Raw genomic sequence first — 19,950 nt, forward strand, 5'->3', positions numbered from 1 at the left:
GAGTGCGTGTTAATGGATTGCCCGGCGCTAATCGGTTGCGGTAGGCTGTTTTCGAGGCTCATGATGGCATTAAGATACACAAGGGTTGTAATTGACTGCCATAATGCAATGGTATTTTGGTAAGAAAACAGAATAACAGCCCAATAATTCAAGCTGCAAAACAAGTAGCATTGGTAACGAGGGCAGATGGAATACTTGTTCGAATTATCGTTTTCCTCTGGCGTGTGAGTATGTACGCAACGTTTCAGCCTGGTCGTATAAGCGCAACTTCCGGTCGTTGTCAGGCGTCATCGATTTCTGAGAAGTGCTGGATGATGCTGGGCTATCCGCCATATATGCGTCACAACCTGAGTTCTCTCCTGAAAATCGCTGTGATTCTAACCAGGGTCTTCCGGATTGTGAGCTCAGTGGTTTACCAACTGAGCTAGCCAGGAAGGACGCTCAGTTGGTAGAGCATCGCTCAGTTAGTAGGGCGCTGAACTCGGAATCAAGAAGAACCCGGTTCGAATCCCAGCGATGCCAAGGAGAAAATTTGGCTTGCAACGTGTGCATGGCTGATAGCCAAGCATCACCCAGCCCTTCCTAGGGCTTCATTGTACCTGGCGAAGGTCAGGGAGTTGAGTGGCCGAAACGTCGCGCTCATACCAGCACACCAGACGAGGACGGCAGTTCGAAAAATTATCTCGACCATAATGAAAACTATAACGCAGGGTTTTCTTGTTTTATTTTTCGTATAACAGTCGGAAGTTGTGTTATTACCTAAACAAACTGCATTTCCTAGAGCAACGTTTCATCGCCCACAATTCAACAAACCCAGCATCCCCAAACTCGCTGTTCTGCGTTTTGCTTTCAGCAGCAAGCCTTTAGTCCAAAAAGCCACGATTATGCAAATTCGGCAAGTTTTTTGACGATGTAATGAGTGTCGACTAAAGTGAGCCCGTGCTGCAAATAAACAAAAGATGTAAAGCATAGTACACAAAACGTATTCAAGGGAAAACAAAGAATGTTACAGATTCATTAGTTCGTGTGTATCTCTACAGTCTACAACCTATTGTAGTTCAAAAGTTTGCAAACCTAACGGTGGCACATTGCCTTTAATGGCATTAGCGCGCTATGTTGGCACCACGTGTCATATTTGCGTCTGGCTCCACCCACAGATGTAGCCAAGGGGAGAGCCAGGGATCCATGCCCCCCCCCCCCCCCTCTACTGGGCCAATAATTTTACGCCGGGTGCTGAACGAGCTTACAGCAATCGCGACCAAAGTCGCGGGATTTTGGGGAAATTTTACCTCTGACCTCCGATGAAAACATTGGCTACGTTCCTGCATCAGTGCACGACAATATGCTTACTTCGAAACGTGCGAGCAAAGCCTTTTCTGAAATGTCTCAAGCAGCCGTTACATTAGTTTTGCCTTTCAAATTTAAGAACGATTCTTCCTACGACCGACGGGAATGTCATACTGCTCTGGCGCTCCAAATGTCAAAAGGCAAAGCGCCAGGGCAGGGGTGCATTCGTGCCAGGACTAATGAGACCAACTATTTTTGTCTACAGCTGAGCGGCACGATGCTGGCGGCGTCAGACTCGAGTGGCAGTCGTCAAAGCGGCGGCTATGGGAGGCGTGCAGAACAAATGTGGAAGGTTGGTGCTAACACATTGGAGCTGGTTGGGAACGCACCAGTCATGCATCAGTTGCACGGCGAAAGAAGTATGAACGTTATTCTCTAGATCTTAAAGATGGCCTCAGTAGTGAACTCCATTGCCTTTAGGGTGGTTTGCGGAGCTGATGACTTGTCACGTGTAGAAAATAATTCTGCGCCACACTACACCAAACACAACACGCCACACTAAACTGAACGACAGTCGACCTATAAGTGAGATGAGCATCGACCGCAGTGACAGCCATCACCGCTTCCGCACGTGACGCGTGGCGTTATCACATGGCGGTATCACATGGCGTTATCACATGGCGGTATCACATGTTCTTCAAAGGCACTTATTCCGCTCGCTGCCAGCTGCCGCTGAATCGCATTGGCGTCGCTGGTGGCTTCGTCAGCCGACATTCGGCATGGTGTTCGGAGCGTTGGGGCTTCTGGTGAAGACCGGCTTGTCGGTGTTTCCGCCGTCTCGGCTCTTCAAGGCCGCCAGTGCCTTCTTGCTGTTTTGCACGAGCTCCTGCAAAGATCAGAGATGCTTGAGGACTGATACAATACCTGACATGCACTGAAACCAATGTGGAATCCTAAATGCGCGATGGCCAGTGATTATTCCGACAGCGTTTGTTTGTAAGATTTGTTGTAACTGCGGCACTGTACAGGCCCACTGATTGCATCAGATGAGGCGGCAATGTCGTGATCACCCTCCGTTATCTGCGTCCTTCTCCCTCTCGCTTCATTGTAACACAGAATGTTACTACCGTGATATGTGACTAAGAATAAACGCGAGGCGCAGCAGCCTAAGACGCAGCTGTCGAACAAAACTATGACTGGTTCGGGTAACAGGGAACGGCTCGGTAGCCCGCGCCTCACCATCAGGCCCTTGCTCATGTAGTACGGCTTCTCAATGCCGTCGTTCATCTCACAGTCTTCGCAGAAGCATATAAAAAGAGCATCGATGGCCATCTGAAACACCAGCCACGGATGAGGCGCAGCGCGGCTGCACGTGGTCGACAGACCGCACGTGGTCGGAGCGCGTGACGGCTGGACACCGGCGGAAGGACCGGGGCCCCGAACCGCCGCCGACTGATCACGTGGCGAGTGTGATTGAGCGAGTTTACTGGATGATGCAGATTGACGCATAAGTCCACAGCTGGACTCTGGACTCAGCTGGATAAGCCAAGTAGCTCGACTCACTTGTCCATGACTCACTCACTCATCTCGACTGACTGATCTCGACTCCAGACTCACTCACTTGTGCTGGTTTACAATTATATGACGAGTTTAGATAACCGTTTGGTATTTCGGGAACCTCAAAAAGGGGATAGTTCGTAAGCCAGCCATTGAAGTGCGCAGCATGCGGCAATGAAGTGCGACGAGTTGCCTCCCACGCCAGCAGTGGCCTTGGCCAGTTTTTTTTTAACAGCACGCTCGCCTTGGGTCGCCCGCTCAGGGGTATGAGCGTCTTAAGCAGCTGCACCCCCCCCCCCCCCCCCGTACACAATGCCGAGAATCCCGACATTCTGAAAACGATCCTCACATCACTACGAAAGCTGACGTGATGGGCAAACGTCTCCTGTTGGCGCACGCCGTCATGCCTGCCTGAGCCCGCCAGTATGCTTACATCGTATATCGATATGAAGATGTACGATGTGATGTACGCGAAGAGGCCGCCGAGTCCCACAATCAGGTAGCTGTGCTTGACATCTGGTCGACCCTGTAAACAGAGGAGCGGCTGCAGAGGTCGGCCGGCGAAGCTGCCGTGGATGTTTCACACGCCTGGGCCGAGGCGAGGGCCGAGTGTCCCTCCGTACCGTGGGCGCCACACACACCAGGACCGAGGCGAGGGCCGAGTGTCCCTCCGTACCGTGGGCGCCAGCACACACACACCGGGACCGAGTAGGAGGGGCCGAGTGTCCCTCCGTACCGTGGGCGCCACACACACCAGGACCGAGAGGATGGCCGAGTGTCCCCTCCGTACCGTGGTGCCACACACACACCGGGACGAGAGGGAGGGCCGAGTTGTCCCTCCGTAACGTGGCGCCACAACACCAGGACCGAGAGGAGGGCCAAGTGTCCCTCCGTAACCGTGGGCGCCGCACAACACAGCCGGGACCGAGGCCGAGGGCCGAGTTCCCTCCGTACCGTGGGTGCCACAACACCCGGGACCGAGAGGAGGGCCGAGTGGCCCCTCCGTACCGTGGGGGCCACAACACACCGGGACCGAGTGGGAGGGCCCGAGTAAGTCCCTCCGTACCGTGGGCGCCACACACACCGGGACCGAGTGGAGGGCCGAGTGTCCCTCCGTACCGTGGGTGCCACACACACCGGGACCGAGTGGAGGGCCGAGTGTCCCTCCGTACCGTGGGTGCCACACACACCGGGACCGAGTGGAGGGCCGAGTGTCCCTCCGTACCGTGGGTGCCACACACACCGGGACCGAGTGGAGGGCCGAGTGTCCCTCCGTACCGTGCCCACACACACGGGACCGAGTGGAGGGCCGAGTGTCCCTCCGTACCGTGGGCGCCACACACACCAGGACCGAGAGGAGGGCCGAGTGTCCCTCCGTACCGTGGGCGCCACACACACCGGGACCGAGAGGAGGGCCGAGTGTCCCTCCGTACCGTGGGCGCCACACACACCGGGACCGAGAGGAGGGCCGAGTGTCCCTCCGTACCGTGAGCGCCACACACACACCGGGACCGAGTGGAGGGCCGAGTGTCCCTCCGTACCGTGGGTGCCACACACACCGGGACCGAGAGGAGGGCCGAGTGTCCCTCCGTACCGTGGGCGCCACACACACCGGGACCGAGAGGAGGGCCGAGTGTCCCTCCGTACCGTGAGCACCACACACACCGGGACCGAGTGGAGGGCCGAGTGTCCCTCCGTACCGTGGGCGCCACACACACCGGGACCGAGTGGAGGGCCGAGTGTCCGTCCGTACCGTGGTTGTGGGGTAATACAGGGATCTAATGATGCCACCAAATCGGGGCTATGGCAGTCTCAGCTTTGCAGGACAGGTTCACGGTGAAATGCAAAATAGAAGGCATTCCGAGACATTTACTGTTACCGGTGTTTACTTCTTCTCAGGAAAAAGAGCCGACTTCCCAGATCGCGCCGAATGCGTGGTCCAAGATAGGTCCATGCCAGCGTGACTCATGCAAGCACGGTTGCTGCGTCCGCAACAAGCCTTGCAAAAACAACATCACGACGGGTGAGCTGCAGACTAACACGCGCAGCATGACGATCACCTTCATGATCTCGATGCCGATGAAGACGGTGGAGATGGTGACGGACGCCTTGCCTAGGAACAGCACGAACGCGCCGATGCTGTTGATGGCCGCCACACGGAGCGCGTTGCGGGTCAGGCTCATGAACGCCTCCTGCGCCGCCTTGCAGAAGTTGTAGCCGTGGATGGCTGTGGGCCGGAGCAAAGTGCACGATGACTTTGGTTATGATGGCCTGCCGTGGTGAAACATTGAACTATATTTGGCCGTCGCCATAGTGATGACTTTCCACGCCGTCCAGCCCTACCGTAAAAATCAGTTTGTAAACATGTGCGTGCGTGGGTGGGTGCGTGCGTGCGTGCTTGTATGCGTTAGTTCGTTTCTGTGTGTGTTACTCGATACTAAGACTGGATTCCTGATGTCATGTGGTTTTTTTCGATGATCAAATTCCAACATAAAAACGGCAGCGGGTGCTCTGTGGCTGCGGCTTATCATTCTAGCCAATGACCGGCTACACTCACTGATCTCCACGTAAGCGTTCCTGTTCAGGGCCTTAAGGAACTTCTCCAGGCACCAGATGCAGCACTGGGCGCAGCAGCAGACCACCTTTACCAACGGGTTCTTGCCCATCCGCGACTCCAACTTCTTCAGCAGGAAGCGGATTAACTTGACCACGGCGATGATGAAGGAGCCGAGCGCCACCGAGCCCAAGTGGTAGAACAGCAGGTTCTTGATGGCCAGCAGGATCGGACTGCCCAGCCGTGACTTGTCCCTGCATTATGACGCCCGCTCGGGTCAGGGCATTCCCAGGAGAGGCCATCAGCTGGTATTACCGGCGGTAGCGTGCGAGGCCGAGATATCGCAACGAAATAAGTTAAAATTAATGTGCAAAGCGGAAGTTCCCCTGCTTTAGACAGCGCAAGTCGTTGAGTTTGTGTTGGACTTAACCACAACGGAGCACCTGCATTCTTTCACGATGGTCTCGGTTAACCCGCTGTCACACTCACGATATGTTCGTGGGCTCCCCACTTTGGCCCTTCCAACTCTCTATCTCTCGCTTCGGACCCTTCGCTCTCGCTGCGGCCCTTCCGATGACCTGCCTGGACACATTCAACCGTTCAGGGACCTCCACATCGAGTCTTGAGTACTTGTTATTTTAATGGATGGCCTTACGCTCTTGTCGGAGGCCTTATCTGATAACCTGCGTGGGTACACTCGATCGTTCGGGGGTCCTATATGTTGTGTCTTAGGAACTGCTTATTTGAATGGATGAGTTGCTATTTTCCTTTCGGGGCCCCAATTCTTAAGCGGCTCGGACCAGTGCCGGATCCAGATGAGAGAGGAGCATGAGCATGCCCTCAAGAGCATGCTCCCTTGTGCTACGAGCGGACCCATAGACTCTGGGGAAGCCCACAACCGGCCGAGCGGACGCAGTCTTCTAACAAAACACAACGAAATTAAGCGTCTTTGGGTCTCTAGACTTCCAGGAACGGTTGCAAATAAAAGTGAAGAACCCATGAGCAGCGTAGTTTTTCGCTCATTGAGAGGAGGGTGATTGGGGGAATTCTGAGGTTCATTACGTTGTCCAGACGCGTTGCGATGCTGCCGAGGCCCTATATGTCCACTTCCCAGGTCATCCGATTGCTAAGGAACCTTCCACGCTGTCTTGATCTCTTTGCATTTTCTCGCAGGACCCTACGGTGCTGTTGGGGCGCTATTTGCCAAAATGCCTGGATAATCATGATCAACCAAGCGTCCTCCACGGATTCTCCCCATTTACCGCAACGGGTTTAAACGCTTTTGCTCCACATTTCGGTTCCCCACGCCGGAGGGCCTCATGACTTTCCACGTTGGTCGGAGGGCCTTAAGATGTTAATGGGGCCCGTATAAAGTAAGGCACAGTCAACCGATGCTCAGGGGCTCTCTACATTGGTAAACGCCTTTTCCCTTTGATTTCATGTGCGGAAGACCCTTCAATTCCATCGGAACCTGGGCTGTAAACCTGCCTGGGCACTCTTGATCGCACAAGGGCATTAATACATGGACGCTGGTTTTTGGTAGTTTCCCATTGCTCAGAGGGCCCTGTGCTCTGGCCGGGGTCCCATATGGTAGCCTACCGGAACACTTACGATTTTTCAGGGGCCCACCATGTTGACCTCGGTGCCTTAGCCTTAGAGTAGCAGTCAGACTGAAGTCGATTTTTTATGAATGATTTTTGATTTTGATTTTGAATGACAATGATTTTGAATGATTTTGATTTTTTGATGAATGCGGAGACTGAAGTTTTACGCGCCATTGTCGAACGTAATTTTACGTGTCGGTGACGTCGTATGTATCATTTCCGTCGATGATCGAATTCGCGGCACCTTTTATGCATGTGTATCAAGATTTTAACGCATTTTGAGCGCTGGGGTATTTTGCGCTTATTCATAATAGACAAAGCAAAAACTCTGCAATTGTCATCAACCATCAGCTGATCATACCAACCAGCCGGCTAGCCGTAAATCAGCTAGAAATCAAGTCAGTGCTTGATCTGGGTGGTATTTAGCAGCATACTTCAGTTCGCTTTGCCATTTCTCCGAAATACTTCGCCCCACGATGACAAAATTCACAATGATCTAGAGAAAATGAATAACCTCCATTCATGTCGATACGTAGCACACCTAGTTTTCTAGGGCTGCGCATAGTAAAATGGGTTTCCGTATAAATAAGAATCTACATACTAAAAATCTTAAAAGCCGCAATGTGGTTTTTGGAGGAGGTCCCACAAAGTTATGTGGCTCGCCCTTGACAAAATTCTGGATCCGCCCCTGCAAGCTTTTTATAGCTGGGTGTGGCAGTTGGGTCCTAATGAGACGAATTACTGCTTGAAGGCGACACACTACAGGTATTTCCATGCTCGACTAAAATGTTTTGAAGACGAATTAGATTTAACTGGAGCACAATTTAACAAGTTGAAAATTATTATGCTGTATTAACGAGCTTCCAAATACCAGGAGATGCTGGCATGACGACGTTGTAGTGCTAGATAAAGATAATTACATTGACGGCAATCAGTATTCCGAGCCATGCTCTGCTCACGACTCAAACTGTTGAGAATGAGCGCAGCTCGAGATATTGAGTACCGTCAATATACTCACCTTTTTCATCACAACGTCCTTTAACAAGTTACCCCTCGTATATTGAAGGCCGTTAACTCGACATGAGAAACTTGTAGTGCCGAAAAACCAGGAGTTCTTTTATGCATTCAAGGGCAGCATTTCATACAAAAACGCAATGTGGCCGATTCTTACACCAAATTCAGTTACAACCTGAGTGGAGCAAAGCTCTTGGCGTTATACCGCCACACTTTGGCGTCTGTACAATCAAGCCGCATGGCTTCATGGCAGATCCAGCATCAAGTTTTGCGTGCCCCAATGTTTGCTTTTCGAAAGAGCGTGGTCAATGGCACTCAGGTAAAGCAAGGATGGGCAAACTTTGACATTCTCCACCGTCTTAGGACGAGCTCTAGGCCTGTTTGACCCATCTGGGGTTCGCGCCTTTGCACAGCGTGCTTCAAATTCCGTGCACGTACCTGGTGAAGAACCATTTACTGATGGCCCCACCCACCACCATGTCCTGGCAGGCGACGATGAACTGGGTGAGCCAGAAGAACGCGAACAGGTTGTACCAGCGGAAGTACTGCAAAATACACGCACCCACCGAGCGCTGGTTACATCAGGACAACATCACCGACGGTACGCTGATATGTACGCACAAAATCGCATGAGTTGGCGTACCTGTGTGGACTGCAGACAAGGAAAAACGGAGCGTGTGGCGAGCAGCTGGAATAGCTGACTGTACATACCATCAACAGCTGGTTCAGTGGTCAAGGTGCGGCCCAATCAGGTGGCTTCATCTGGTACGAAAGGAGCTGGAGGGTACGCGTCGCGAGGCGAGAAGGCTTTTAATGGGACGTGGGACAGGGACGCGGAAGCGTCGCGGAGGGTGGATGGGGTAGGCTCATTTTGAAGTCGACTCTTTCCATGCACCGCCAGGGTGCCAATCCTGAACTTTCACGAAAATGGAAAAAAACGCTGCTCTTCATCGCGCCCGCGTTTCCTACGCCCGTGCGCAAACTGCGACAAAAGGCACCCCAAGATGTTTTGCTTTACTTCCCATTCGGGTAACACGGAGTCCCCCGTCTCCCCAAGGTGCGCCCAAAGTATCTCAAGGCGCGGAACGTGCGCAGAGCTCGGTGGCCTCTGGGTGGCACTGGTGGCCGGCGGCGGGCCGGCGACCAGTGCCTTGGCGGCGCCGGCCGCGCGGCCGGCGCCGCCAGCCGGCAACGGCCGTGCCTGTTTTGAAGGGGTGCAGCGACGTTCAATGTTGCGGGTCTCGGTCGGCTGGTGTTGGCCGGGCGTTGCCCCACGACCAGCCCCGTCACGTGGCCGTTCGTCGCGAGCACGGCTCGGTCGGTCGGCCGTGCGCCGCGCTCGCCACGAGCCGACCACGAACGTCGACGGAGCCGATCTGGTCCGACTGCTTGTTGTCGGTCAGAAGGGTTGCCCTCCCTGGCGCCACTGCGGTGAATTTCAGTCCCTTGGGTGCCGAGGAGGCATACCTGTTTCATACTGTTATGCAAGTGTCTTGGCGCTCACTGCCTGTTGTTGCTGCCCTCGATCAGGATTGACCAATCAGCATTGAGCCGGGTGGTGGTCAACCCAACACCTATGAGCTTCGGGCAGGGCGAGTCGGGCTGGCAGGTGAGCAAGGTTGGGGTTCGGTACCAAAGACAGTGTATTAGCACCACCAGAATCATGGTGGAGGCGGAGACGGTGAAGGAGACAGAGGTATGACAGCACAAACTAATATTCCCTATTACTATTATTCTATATATTACTATTATTATTTACTATGTATTTATTTATTATATATATTTGTTATTTATTATATATTATATATATTACACATATTATTACATATATTCTATATATTACTATACATATATATATATATATATATATATATATATATATATATATATATATTCCCTATTACCATTATTCTATATACATTAAACTAATATTCCATAATACACAAACTTATATTAAACAAATACTGCCTGGTAGCCAACGACGAACCCCGCCTAGCGCAGGTTGGTCACAAGGACGGAACTGCCCCCTCCCCCTCCCCCCAGACTGCTCAGTTGGCGGGACACCCGCGGCAGCGTGGTGCAGTGTAGCCGTAGTGATGTAGCGCGACGGGTGCCGACTGCCGAGTCTGTGGCGAGGCCTGCATGTCACCAGGCGACCCCTCGTCGGCAGTGGCGCGTGAGGTCGGAGAAGACCACTCGGATGGTCTGTTTTCTCCCTCCCCGGCCAACGAGGCTGACGGAGCAGCTGACGGCCACTGCAGCTTCACCCGGCTCGATCAAGACAATGCTGGTAGGGCGGGGAAGTTGGGGGTTTAGGTGAGGTGAGCGAGGTAAAGGTAGGGCGGGGAAGTTGGGGGTTTAGGTGAGGTGAGGTGAGGTGTTTAGGTGAGGTGAGCCAGGTGAAGGTAGGGCGGGGAAGTTGGGGGCTTAGGTGAGGTGAGCGAGACGAAGTGAATTGCGGATGAGGGTTTCGCTATGAGGAAACTGAGGGTTTAGCCATGTTTGCTTTGATCTTACCATGTGTGCTACACCAATTACAAAGCCACACATGGACTTATCGGTTCGCATTAACACGCGTTGGGCCAGTAGAAACAACGCCATGGATTAGGTGGTGTTGAAAGCTTGAGGCTTTTAGTAATATCGTAAGCCTTTCGCGCAACATTCATGCATGCGTGCTGGGCAACGGTCCAGAAATGTATGACCCATTACACCTTCATAGATATCGCTAAACTGGCGCTGCTAGGCCGTCACAAAGGACGATCATGGTTGGCAGTCATTACCACTGTGCGAAAGTTCCATTACTGCGATGCCTTTGCCATCGACGTGGCCTGTGGGCCCCACATATCAAGGTCCTCATGTTTGGTGCCGAGCGCACGCTATGCCATAAAACAGTCGAGGACGTGGACGTGACGTAGGTGAACCACCGCACTACGGAAGAACAAAACAACTCTTGTTCATGTTGTCTGCGAGCCTTAAGAGTCGGGATCCCCCGCAAGTTCAGTGCAACTTATACCACACATTTGACAACATGCTGTAGCCAAGTCTCAGAGATGATTCGCTATTGGTGGGGAACAACATGACCTCCGATGACTGATAAACCAGGCTATGCTGTAGAAGCCTTGCTCCCGAATTTTCCCCACTGTGTACACCTATGCTTACTAGTGTACGCCTGCTATATCAAAGAGGACCCCGTGAATGGTCGACCGGTCGAACTGACCGCCTAGGTCAGCCTCGGGCCCATTCGAAACTGGCGCAAGGCCAGTTTCGAATGGGCCTTCGGGCCTCGGATAGGCCTTCGGGCCAGAATTAACGGTCGGATGATTCAAGTCAACTTTACTTCTGAATTGCTGATTTGGATCAACCGCTGATTGAAGCCAAGTGGCAGGATTGACTCTAGCTCTGATTCTGGATCATTCGAATTAGTCCCTGAATCGCGAGCCACATTATCTCATGGAACACGTAGTATAGACCCTCAGAGGCCTCACTAGAAGTGTGATGATGAGTAGCTTTGGAGCCCCAATAACATCACAGATTTCTGCATCACCCCTGGAGCTCTCAAACCGTGTCGATGACGATTTCGGAGCTGACATTCGCGGGCTCCCCTCGGCCTGCCGCCGATCCAGACCCCCGCAGCCTGCTGTGGGATATTAACCTGTACAAAGGAAGCTTGCGGTATTGATCAGTGCCACGTGGCCTTTAATGCTGGCGGTAAACGCCCCATGGCCTGCCAACCAGCAGTAACCTGTCTGGGCGGCCCGCTAGCCTCAGGCTTGAGCTATATTTGAGGAACTGGTCTGGGCTCGGATCTTATTATGACATTCTGATCACCACCTGACCTTGGAGACAATTCCGTGACCTTTTCAAAGCTTCTCAAGGCCATCTGAGGGACCCATGCCTGATGATGGGACCCGTCCCAGGACCCGGAGCACCTCGAGCCCATAGATCTAGGTACTAGCATGGGACCTGTGGATGTAGGTCCTATAATGAAACATGCGAATCTAGGTACTAGGATGGGACCTATGGACCCGGGTTCTTCAAAAGGACTTATGAATCTAGGCCCTAGAGTAGGATCTAAGGCAGATGTAAAGAAGAATTCGGGCAAACGCGTTATTTCCTTTGCTTCGGCTAAGCACGGCCAAGGCAGTAAAAGGATCATGAAACCTTTTCGTTTTGTTCAGCATTTTTTCGTTCCAGTGGATGATGACCACATGACCAAGGCCGCCCACAACTCAGACCACGTGACCTGGGCTACCCACAACCCAGACCACGTGACCTGGGCCACCCAGACCACGTGACTGGGCGGCGCGGGGCGGCGCACACTCACGAGTGGGGCGCCGCCCTTCCGGTACTGGACGAATCCTGAGGAGCGGCCCGGGACCGGCGTGCCGACCGACTCGATGGCCAGCGCCACAGCCATGCACACGCACACGGTGACCGCCAGCACCAGGAACGTCTGCGAACGGCGTCAGCTGATCAGATGACGTCACTGGGGCACAGCGCGTCAGCCCCAGAGCGGCGGGACGACGTAGCGGCCCTGTAACAGACATCGAGATGTGCGAAAGACGTCCGTCGAGCAGATGACGTCACTGGGACACAGCACGCCGGCTCCGGAACGACGGGACGACATATCAGCTCGGGAGCAGGCGTCGAGTCTCGTTGATGACGTACCGAGGTTGACTGTGCTGGAAGCGTAGCAATGTTTATGAGCACGATGCCATGTTTCTTGGGCAGTTGATGAAGTGCACTCTTAACGGATCATGTCAGGCATCATGTCATGATCATGCCAGATCATGTGTTGAAATTTTGAGTAGCAGAGACAGATTTAGCAAGGGTCTTCGCCCTTTTGACAGGACATGACGTATCACAGGTCTTACCAACTGGGCGCCAACTGGTGCCACTCTTCAGAGCTTTCAGGGGCTATTTATTATTCAGTGTAATTTTCCAAATTCGACCAAGTTCTTTCCGCCTGTAGTACTTGCCTTTCGCCAAGTGAAATTCAAACATTGAGATGATGCCTTAAAGTGGAGGCGTTGGCAGGCGCTGACACTGCGGAATTCACAACGTTAGTGCTACAGTAGATACTTCTACCGACAGAAGTGCTACAATAGATGCTTCTACCGACAGGAGTGCTGCAATAGATGCTTCTACCGACAGGAGTGCTGCAACAGATGCTTCTACCGACAGGAGTGCTACGACATTCCTTGTACTGACTTATACCCGATATTACTGCTACGCAATACAACTTATACTCCAAGGACTTATACGGTGACATCAGTGCTTGACGCCAAAACTATGCTCCAAAGACTTATAATAGTCATTATTCGTACAGCAGTAAAGCAGAAACGTATGCACTCTGCCCTTACACGACATTACCTGCTTTTACTGCAAAGGCTTATACGCTGCATAAATGCTAAACGAAAAACCTATACGTCAAAAATGTGTACAAGCCATTACTTTTACTGTAATATTGTTACAATACACAGTCTTTACGTATCCGCAGCATTACTTCCACTGCTTATACTTGCCGTGGAGTGAAAAATTGGTCGACATTTAGCAGGGGCGTAACAACAACGCGTAAGGTGGGAGGGAACGCAAACTGGGCAGTGCTACGATAAAAAGTTCGTGGTGCCCATACGAAAATTATTGGAGCGTTATGTGACGTGATTTTGTCGATTTGCGGTGTCTAGTGTACGAGCAAAAGCTGTAGTTTTGGGAGAGTAGCACTAGAGCCTTATGCATACAATTACTGTCGTGGTGGGTCTGTCGATCTTAATACTTCCAGTAGCAATAGTGTAACGACACCATGAAGTGAGAACTCCAGTCTGATTTCACCCGTCACCCGCTAAAGTGCTACCATGCGCTCACTCCCTCCGGGATTTCGGTGAGACTTATGGGTTGGATGCGTTTGGGTAACTTGTGCGTTGGAGTATTGGCGGTTATAGGTGCGGATTATGGTCTGAATCGTATTGCAAAAATCTCGCATATTAGTGTTACCCGAAGAAAAGTGCTCACTAGGTGTAATCTGAAAGGGTACATTTTGTTGCAGCCAACAACCCAAAAAAGTAAAGCGCTCACTGCGGGTGAACCGAAGGATCACAATCGTATGGATAGATCGATCACACGATCATCAGGTGTCAACTGAACTGTTTAATTCAGTTTAGATAATTGCATTCACGAATCCTTCCAGCTTGTAGTTCATTGTTCGATTCGGCACAATTACAGTCGCAGCATGAGTGCAATATCAACACATGACAACGACGCGACCACGTTGGCGCGTTATGAGACCTCCAGTCGTTTACACAGCTTCGTCAGAAATAAGATTATTAATCAAAATATAAATTGTCAACACACGTTGCAACGGCAAGCAAGCAATGATTGCACAACGGCACCGTCCAAATCCTCTAGCCTGGTGCAAAACTCACGGGGTACGGGAGGCGATGATGGCCGGCGGCAGGCAGGTTATTGAACGTTTAACTGTTCAAGGAAAGGATAGGCCCGCAATCAGGTAAGTGCACTGGGTTCCCCTGGGATACGCACTGGGTGCCCCTGGATCCTCTGAGATCTGCGATGCAGCCCCTCCCCTTCCCCAGCCTTGTTCTGTGCAGTCTGTATATAAGGTATGGGGGGGGGGGGGGTTCACGAAGGTTGGATGAAGCCCCTTTCTTTTGATGATATTTGTAACAGTCGTTGCAGAAAAGAATCGTTATCAGCACTTGATTCATGGCAAATTTGGTTACCAATCTCCGGCACCGTATTATTCGTTAGCTTTGGCTTCGAATTTGCTAAATTGGACGCTGCTGAATTTGGCTTCTACTTCGCGTGGTTCTAAGCAGCTAGCCTCGAATTCGGCTTCATGGGTTAATAACAAGAAGCCATCGGCTGAAACGACTGTGCATCGTGCCATCTAAAACGATAAAACGACTAAAATCAAACGTGCCACACCACAGAACTGGCGTTCTCTGCCATTGTACGAACCTGTTTCAAAAGCAAACATTTTGCGAACATTTCCACTTGTCATCATCGAGCATCTTTATTGGTTTGGTTTTTGGATTAGAGCCCTTTCGACCAGACATGATCATTTCAGGGCTATGGGATGAAGGAAAATGGTTAACGATGGGACAGACGTGCATGCGCCTGGGGGGCCGACCGCCGAACTTTAACCCGCGCATGCGCGGGTACCCGGCCGGGGTCCCCCTTCCCACGGGGCTCTCGGCCCACTCGTGACTGACGCATGCAGCCTGCCACGGACAAGCGGGGTGTCGCGAGAATGCAGGATGAAGCAAGATAGAGGATAAGGGTGACAGATGGAGCATCTTTGTTGTTGGGATGTCGCGTCTATGATACGTCCGCATTCAGCAGGCGCCGCCCCGCATTCGTAAACCAAGGATCCAGTCTGACGTGCATCTTTTGATGGATGGTAGTAGATAGCTTCTGTAGAAAGGTTTTTCAAATACCGAATTTGTGCATAATGCATAGCTGTGTTTTGTAAGTCTTTCGATTTCGCGTAAACGATTGTTATCTAGTTCCTTCACAGTCATTTCGTCACGTGCCTACCTCAGCAAGCATGGGCATTTGCAGCGCCTGCAGGCAACAAAGCTGAAATATCAAGAAGATAGCACAGCGAAGACTGCAAACAAATATCACGTAATAATATGTAATAAATGGGTGGCAAAGACTTCTGTAAGATGTGTTTATTGCTTTTTGTCCCGACCATATCACATCTTTCCTCCCAATCGGCACAGCTTGCATTAGGACATAAACAAAATCGTTTCATGCAACGCTGGATGGAAATAGAATTGTCCCAGGCCGAAAAAGGATCGCGTTGACACCAGACGTCCACCTTTTTGTTCATTCGCTATTGCACCGTTTGTGAATTTGGTCTGGCGACGGGGTTGAAGAAAGATCAAAAGATTAGTATAGCTTTCCAACGAGTTGTTGCTTCACCCATTGACAAATTGTTATCTTCAGACCCTGCAAATAGTGACCCCGGTAATGTAGTGGTTAACGCGTCTGCGTTAACCACTGCACGGTTGGGAAACCAGAGGTACGGGGTTCGATTCCCCGCAGTACCCGCCCTTCCTGGCAGGGTGAGAGGCAGGCGACGCCGTATAGCCTCAGCAGCTGAGTGCGTCGTAAAGCCCCAATGACACACACACAGACCCTGCAAAGATCGGAAGTCGACACCGTCAGCTTCTTGAGGAAAATATGTGCGCTGAATGATGAAGGTGGGCTGGGTGTATATTCACTGTATAGGCGTAAATAGGATTTATGCTCAGTTCATGATATGACATGCCGGATACAAAGAAAAGGGCTGTTGAGGCTGTAGCATGTCCATTGCGCTGCATTTTACAGACATTCAGGAGCTGTCGCCGAAGTTGAATAATAAATGAGTCTGTCTTTTTCGTCGCATCAGTTCGCTCAACTCGGCTTACACGCTTGGAGAACGGACAAGCCCTTGACACTGACAGAGGGTGTCGCTGTAGCCAGCGCCAGTCATCAGTACATGTCCGAGCATGGCCCGGTCACGCAGCCGGCGGCCACCTCGTCACCGCCAGGTCATCATCCGCCGGTTCTGCTGACATCACGAGCTCGCATGACCGCGCACCACCCCGCTACGACCAGCGAGCCCACGTCCATTTTGCGAGCTCGGCCAAGGCCCTATGAATAACGACTCGGCCGACAGGTTAGCGCTGGCTGACGTACGGCAGCCGGCAGTCCTGTCGGGGCGACGGCGTCATGCAATGTGGGGTGCGCGGGTCCGCCAATGCCGTTACCGCCTCAAGGGCGGTGGTCGGCCGGCAGCGGGGCGAGAGAGGGAGAGAGAGAGGGGTGAGAGAGAGAGAGGGAGGAGGAGAGAGAGAGAGAGAGAGAGAGAGAGAGAGAGAGAGAGAGAGAGAGAGAGAGAAAGAGAGAGAAGAGAGAGATAGGAAGAGAGAGAGAGAGAGAGAGAGAGAAGAGAGAGGAGAGGAGAGAGAGATGAGGGGGAGAGAGGAGAGAGAGAGAGGAGAGGATGAAGAAGAGACGAGGAGAGGAGAGAGAGAGAGAGAGAGGGAGAGAGAGAGAGTACGGTGTGAGTACGGTGTGAGTAAACCAAGGTGTGCAAAGTGTCGCTCTTATGTCAAACATGCCTCAGCGGTGTGGAGTTTACACCAGCATGACTTTGCTGCATGGGATTGGGAGGAAACGCATCAAGGCGACAGCACTGCTCAACAACACGAGGAAGCAAAGCGGCAGGGCGGTGTTTGAAATGAGGATCCTTCAATGAGGCTGCTTAATTCCAATAGGCTTAAAATCACTACCATTTGCAGGGCCATTGGCTACAAACAAATGCAAAGCAATGCGTGATTGGTCACATGACAAACGAGCAGGCGACAGGCATAAGCAGCTCGCGATCCCTCCTGAAGAAGACGTCTGAGCACTCACAAACATCGGCTGGACCAGCAGAAGTGGCATGGCCTGCACGGCCCTCCCGGCCTCCTTGAACAGCGCTGTGACCAGCTTGATGCGTTTGCGCATGACGAAGAGGACGATGAGCAGCAGCACCTGAGAGCGCAAGGAGGCACGCCGGTCGAGGAGGGCGGAGGTCAGCCAGACAGGCACACGGCTAAAGTCGCCCACAACTAGACCGACTACGACTCCAGCGTGGGGTTTTCGTTTCGTTTGCTTGCCTTAGGACACAGGTTTTGTCCCTGTCCGCTTTCGCTGGGTCTCGATGAAGAGGAAAAATCGCGATAGTGACGAACAACATGATACAGTGCACACAAGTGACGCCCGTGATGGAAGATTGTCTCAACGCTTCTAATATCCGATGATCTAAGATGATCCCATATTCCAGCCAATTCTAAAGCAGTTTCTTTGCACTGTATTCGCAAATGGCATTGAAATTATGGTGAAGTGAGCCTCCTACTATATATCCAGAAAGCTCACCCTAATGAGCAGATTCCATGAAATACGTCATACATGTATTTACATACATGCGGGACCCAACGAGACACACATCAGCTCTCTGCCTTCTTTTTAGGCTAATTGTATCAATCACAAATGAATCTTAATTGCATTATGCCCCCTCCCGTAAAACGTAAACATTATTAAAAGGAACGGTCGCAAAACATAGTTGATAGCTTTTGCATACGCCATATGCAGTCTAAATCACCCAGATGAAAATGACCGACCGCCACCAAACTGGTGAGAAAAGCTTATATATCGCACAGCTTATCAAGAGCTTGACTTCCATTTCCTTCAAAGGCATTGTGGATTTGTGTTCCGATCTTTGATTTATACTGAGATCGTAGGCGTGCGGAGCGGTCGATGGATCGGACCGGAAGGCTGTAGTTTCCGTTTTAACGCCTCCTCTCAGCGTGAGTATTTACAGAGACCGTCCAATGTGCGTGTGAACACACGGGATTCTGACGATGATTTATGTTGGCGTGAGTATTTTGATAACTTGTACATCGTTTGCAAACAAAGGCCACCGTCATCTACACGCACTTCTTTCTAATGTTTCTAACAAGGCTGGCAATGACTGTACGGCTCTGGGTCATAGTACTTGCTTGGTTATATTGCCACTTTGGGAGTTTTCTGGGCGCAACGTAAGCCGTTTCCCATGTGTTTCCTGTCGGTAGAAGCCGTTTCCCATGTAAGACGTTTCCCGAGCAAGCGTTGCATTTTTCACATCATTGCGCGAGACAGCATGCTGACGCGTTTTTGACTTTTTTGGCTCGGGATAAAAGCACCAAGCAGCATCCGTAAAAGTCACAATCAGGCATGCGGCGAGCTGCGCCTCTCGTGAGCGACGAGTCACTCGACTGGGATACCATGAGCTCACGCGCAGCGGCATCTTCCACAGTAAGGAGCAAGACGTGGCAAGAATTGGCGACCAAAAAATGGCAGATGCTTTTTCTTCATTGCTTCTTCTAGCCTGAGGAGCTAGATGCGTCATTGTTGCAATAGACACACTATTAGCCGGGAAATATGAAATGGTGGATGCTACAAATATTTACAAGTCGTATTAAAAACTGGCATCATATAGGTTTATTGGCTTCACTGGCACTTAACGAAACTTGAACCCAAAGCACTGCGCGCACGCATTACGAAACTCATTTCACGGAATGCCGCACTAACCGTAAAGATGGAGGCAACTATAGCGAATGCCATGTAGGTGTTGGCATCCTTTTTGTAAAACTGCCGCGCAACCCCGTTGGCATTGTCAGCTGCATTCTTGCTGTCGAAGTACATGTACCTGGCACACAATGAGTCATGAGATCAACTAAATAGGGTGATAGAGTTGCTAGCTGGACAATTTGCGCACAAATGCTGTAGTTCTGAATGAACAGGGGCTAAGTTCAGCGCTGGCTTTCGCTCCAGCGTGTCAAATCTCCAGAAGACGGCATATACTTCACCGAGTTTGGCTTCTGACCATAGGTAGTCATCAATCCACCGTCCAAGAATTTGAAGCAAGACGGCCACGTAAGACTTACCAAAGAAACCCAGTCAGGACGAAAGCTCCAATTACTACGACAGCCACCACCAGATAGACAATCAACCAGGCGAAGAACCGCAGGATGACCAGCAGCAACACGGACAGAGCTGCAGAACATGACACCTCATCAGCGACGCATCGCAGATCCCTGCTCAGCCGCAGATTCGGGACAGTTCTTTTCTGCGCCGGCACGTTCAGGAGTCGTATCAGAAGTCTTAAGCATCTCAATAATTTCGAGAATGATTCAAGAATAGCTCCGTTCTGTTGAAACGCTCTGCTTATACATGAATACCACCCCAAATGCGTGTTGTAAGGGTGTCGGCGCCGAAGAAGAAAACCCAAACCCCGATGAAGTGACGCCGTACCGAGGGCAATACCGCAGATGCCGAGCAGTTCGGGCCAGGCCGCCTCCAGGTCTCGTGACACGCTCTCGAACAGCGACGAACCGTACGTGA

General features: G+C 51.7%; 1 protein-coding gene across 1 annotated transcript; it reads right to left on the reverse strand.

Annotated features, from left to right (window-relative positions):
• Window positions 1-1,283: 1,283 nt before the first annotated feature.
• LOC119106314 (choline transporter-like protein 1) lies at window positions 1,284-19,246 on the reverse strand. Its single transcript, XM_037229928.1, has 9 exons — window positions 19,138-19,246; window positions 17,440-17,559; window positions 12,341-12,469; window positions 8,455-8,561; window positions 5,402-5,652; window positions 4,905-5,071; window positions 3,278-3,370; window positions 2,527-2,619; window positions 1,284-2,173 (listed from the first exon to the last, which is right to left on the reverse strand). The coding sequence occupies exons 1-9, from the start codon at window positions 19,168-19,170 to the stop codon at window positions 2,051-2,053; spliced, it is 1,116 nt and encodes a 371-aa protein (XP_037085823.1). The 5' UTR covers window positions 19,171-19,246; the 3' UTR covers window positions 1,284-2,050.
• Between the last annotated feature and the right edge of the window lie 704 nt (window positions 19,247-19,950).

The sequence above is a fragment of the Pollicipes pollicipes genome, unplaced genomic scaffold, assembly GCF_011947565.3.
Source record: "Pollicipes pollicipes isolate AB1234 unplaced genomic scaffold, Ppol_2.1 Scaffold_6138;HRSCAF=7277_pilon_pilon_pilon, whole genome shotgun sequence".
Taxonomy (NCBI): Eukaryota; Metazoa; Arthropoda; class Thecostraca; order Pollicipedomorpha; family Pollicipedidae; genus Pollicipes; species Pollicipes pollicipes.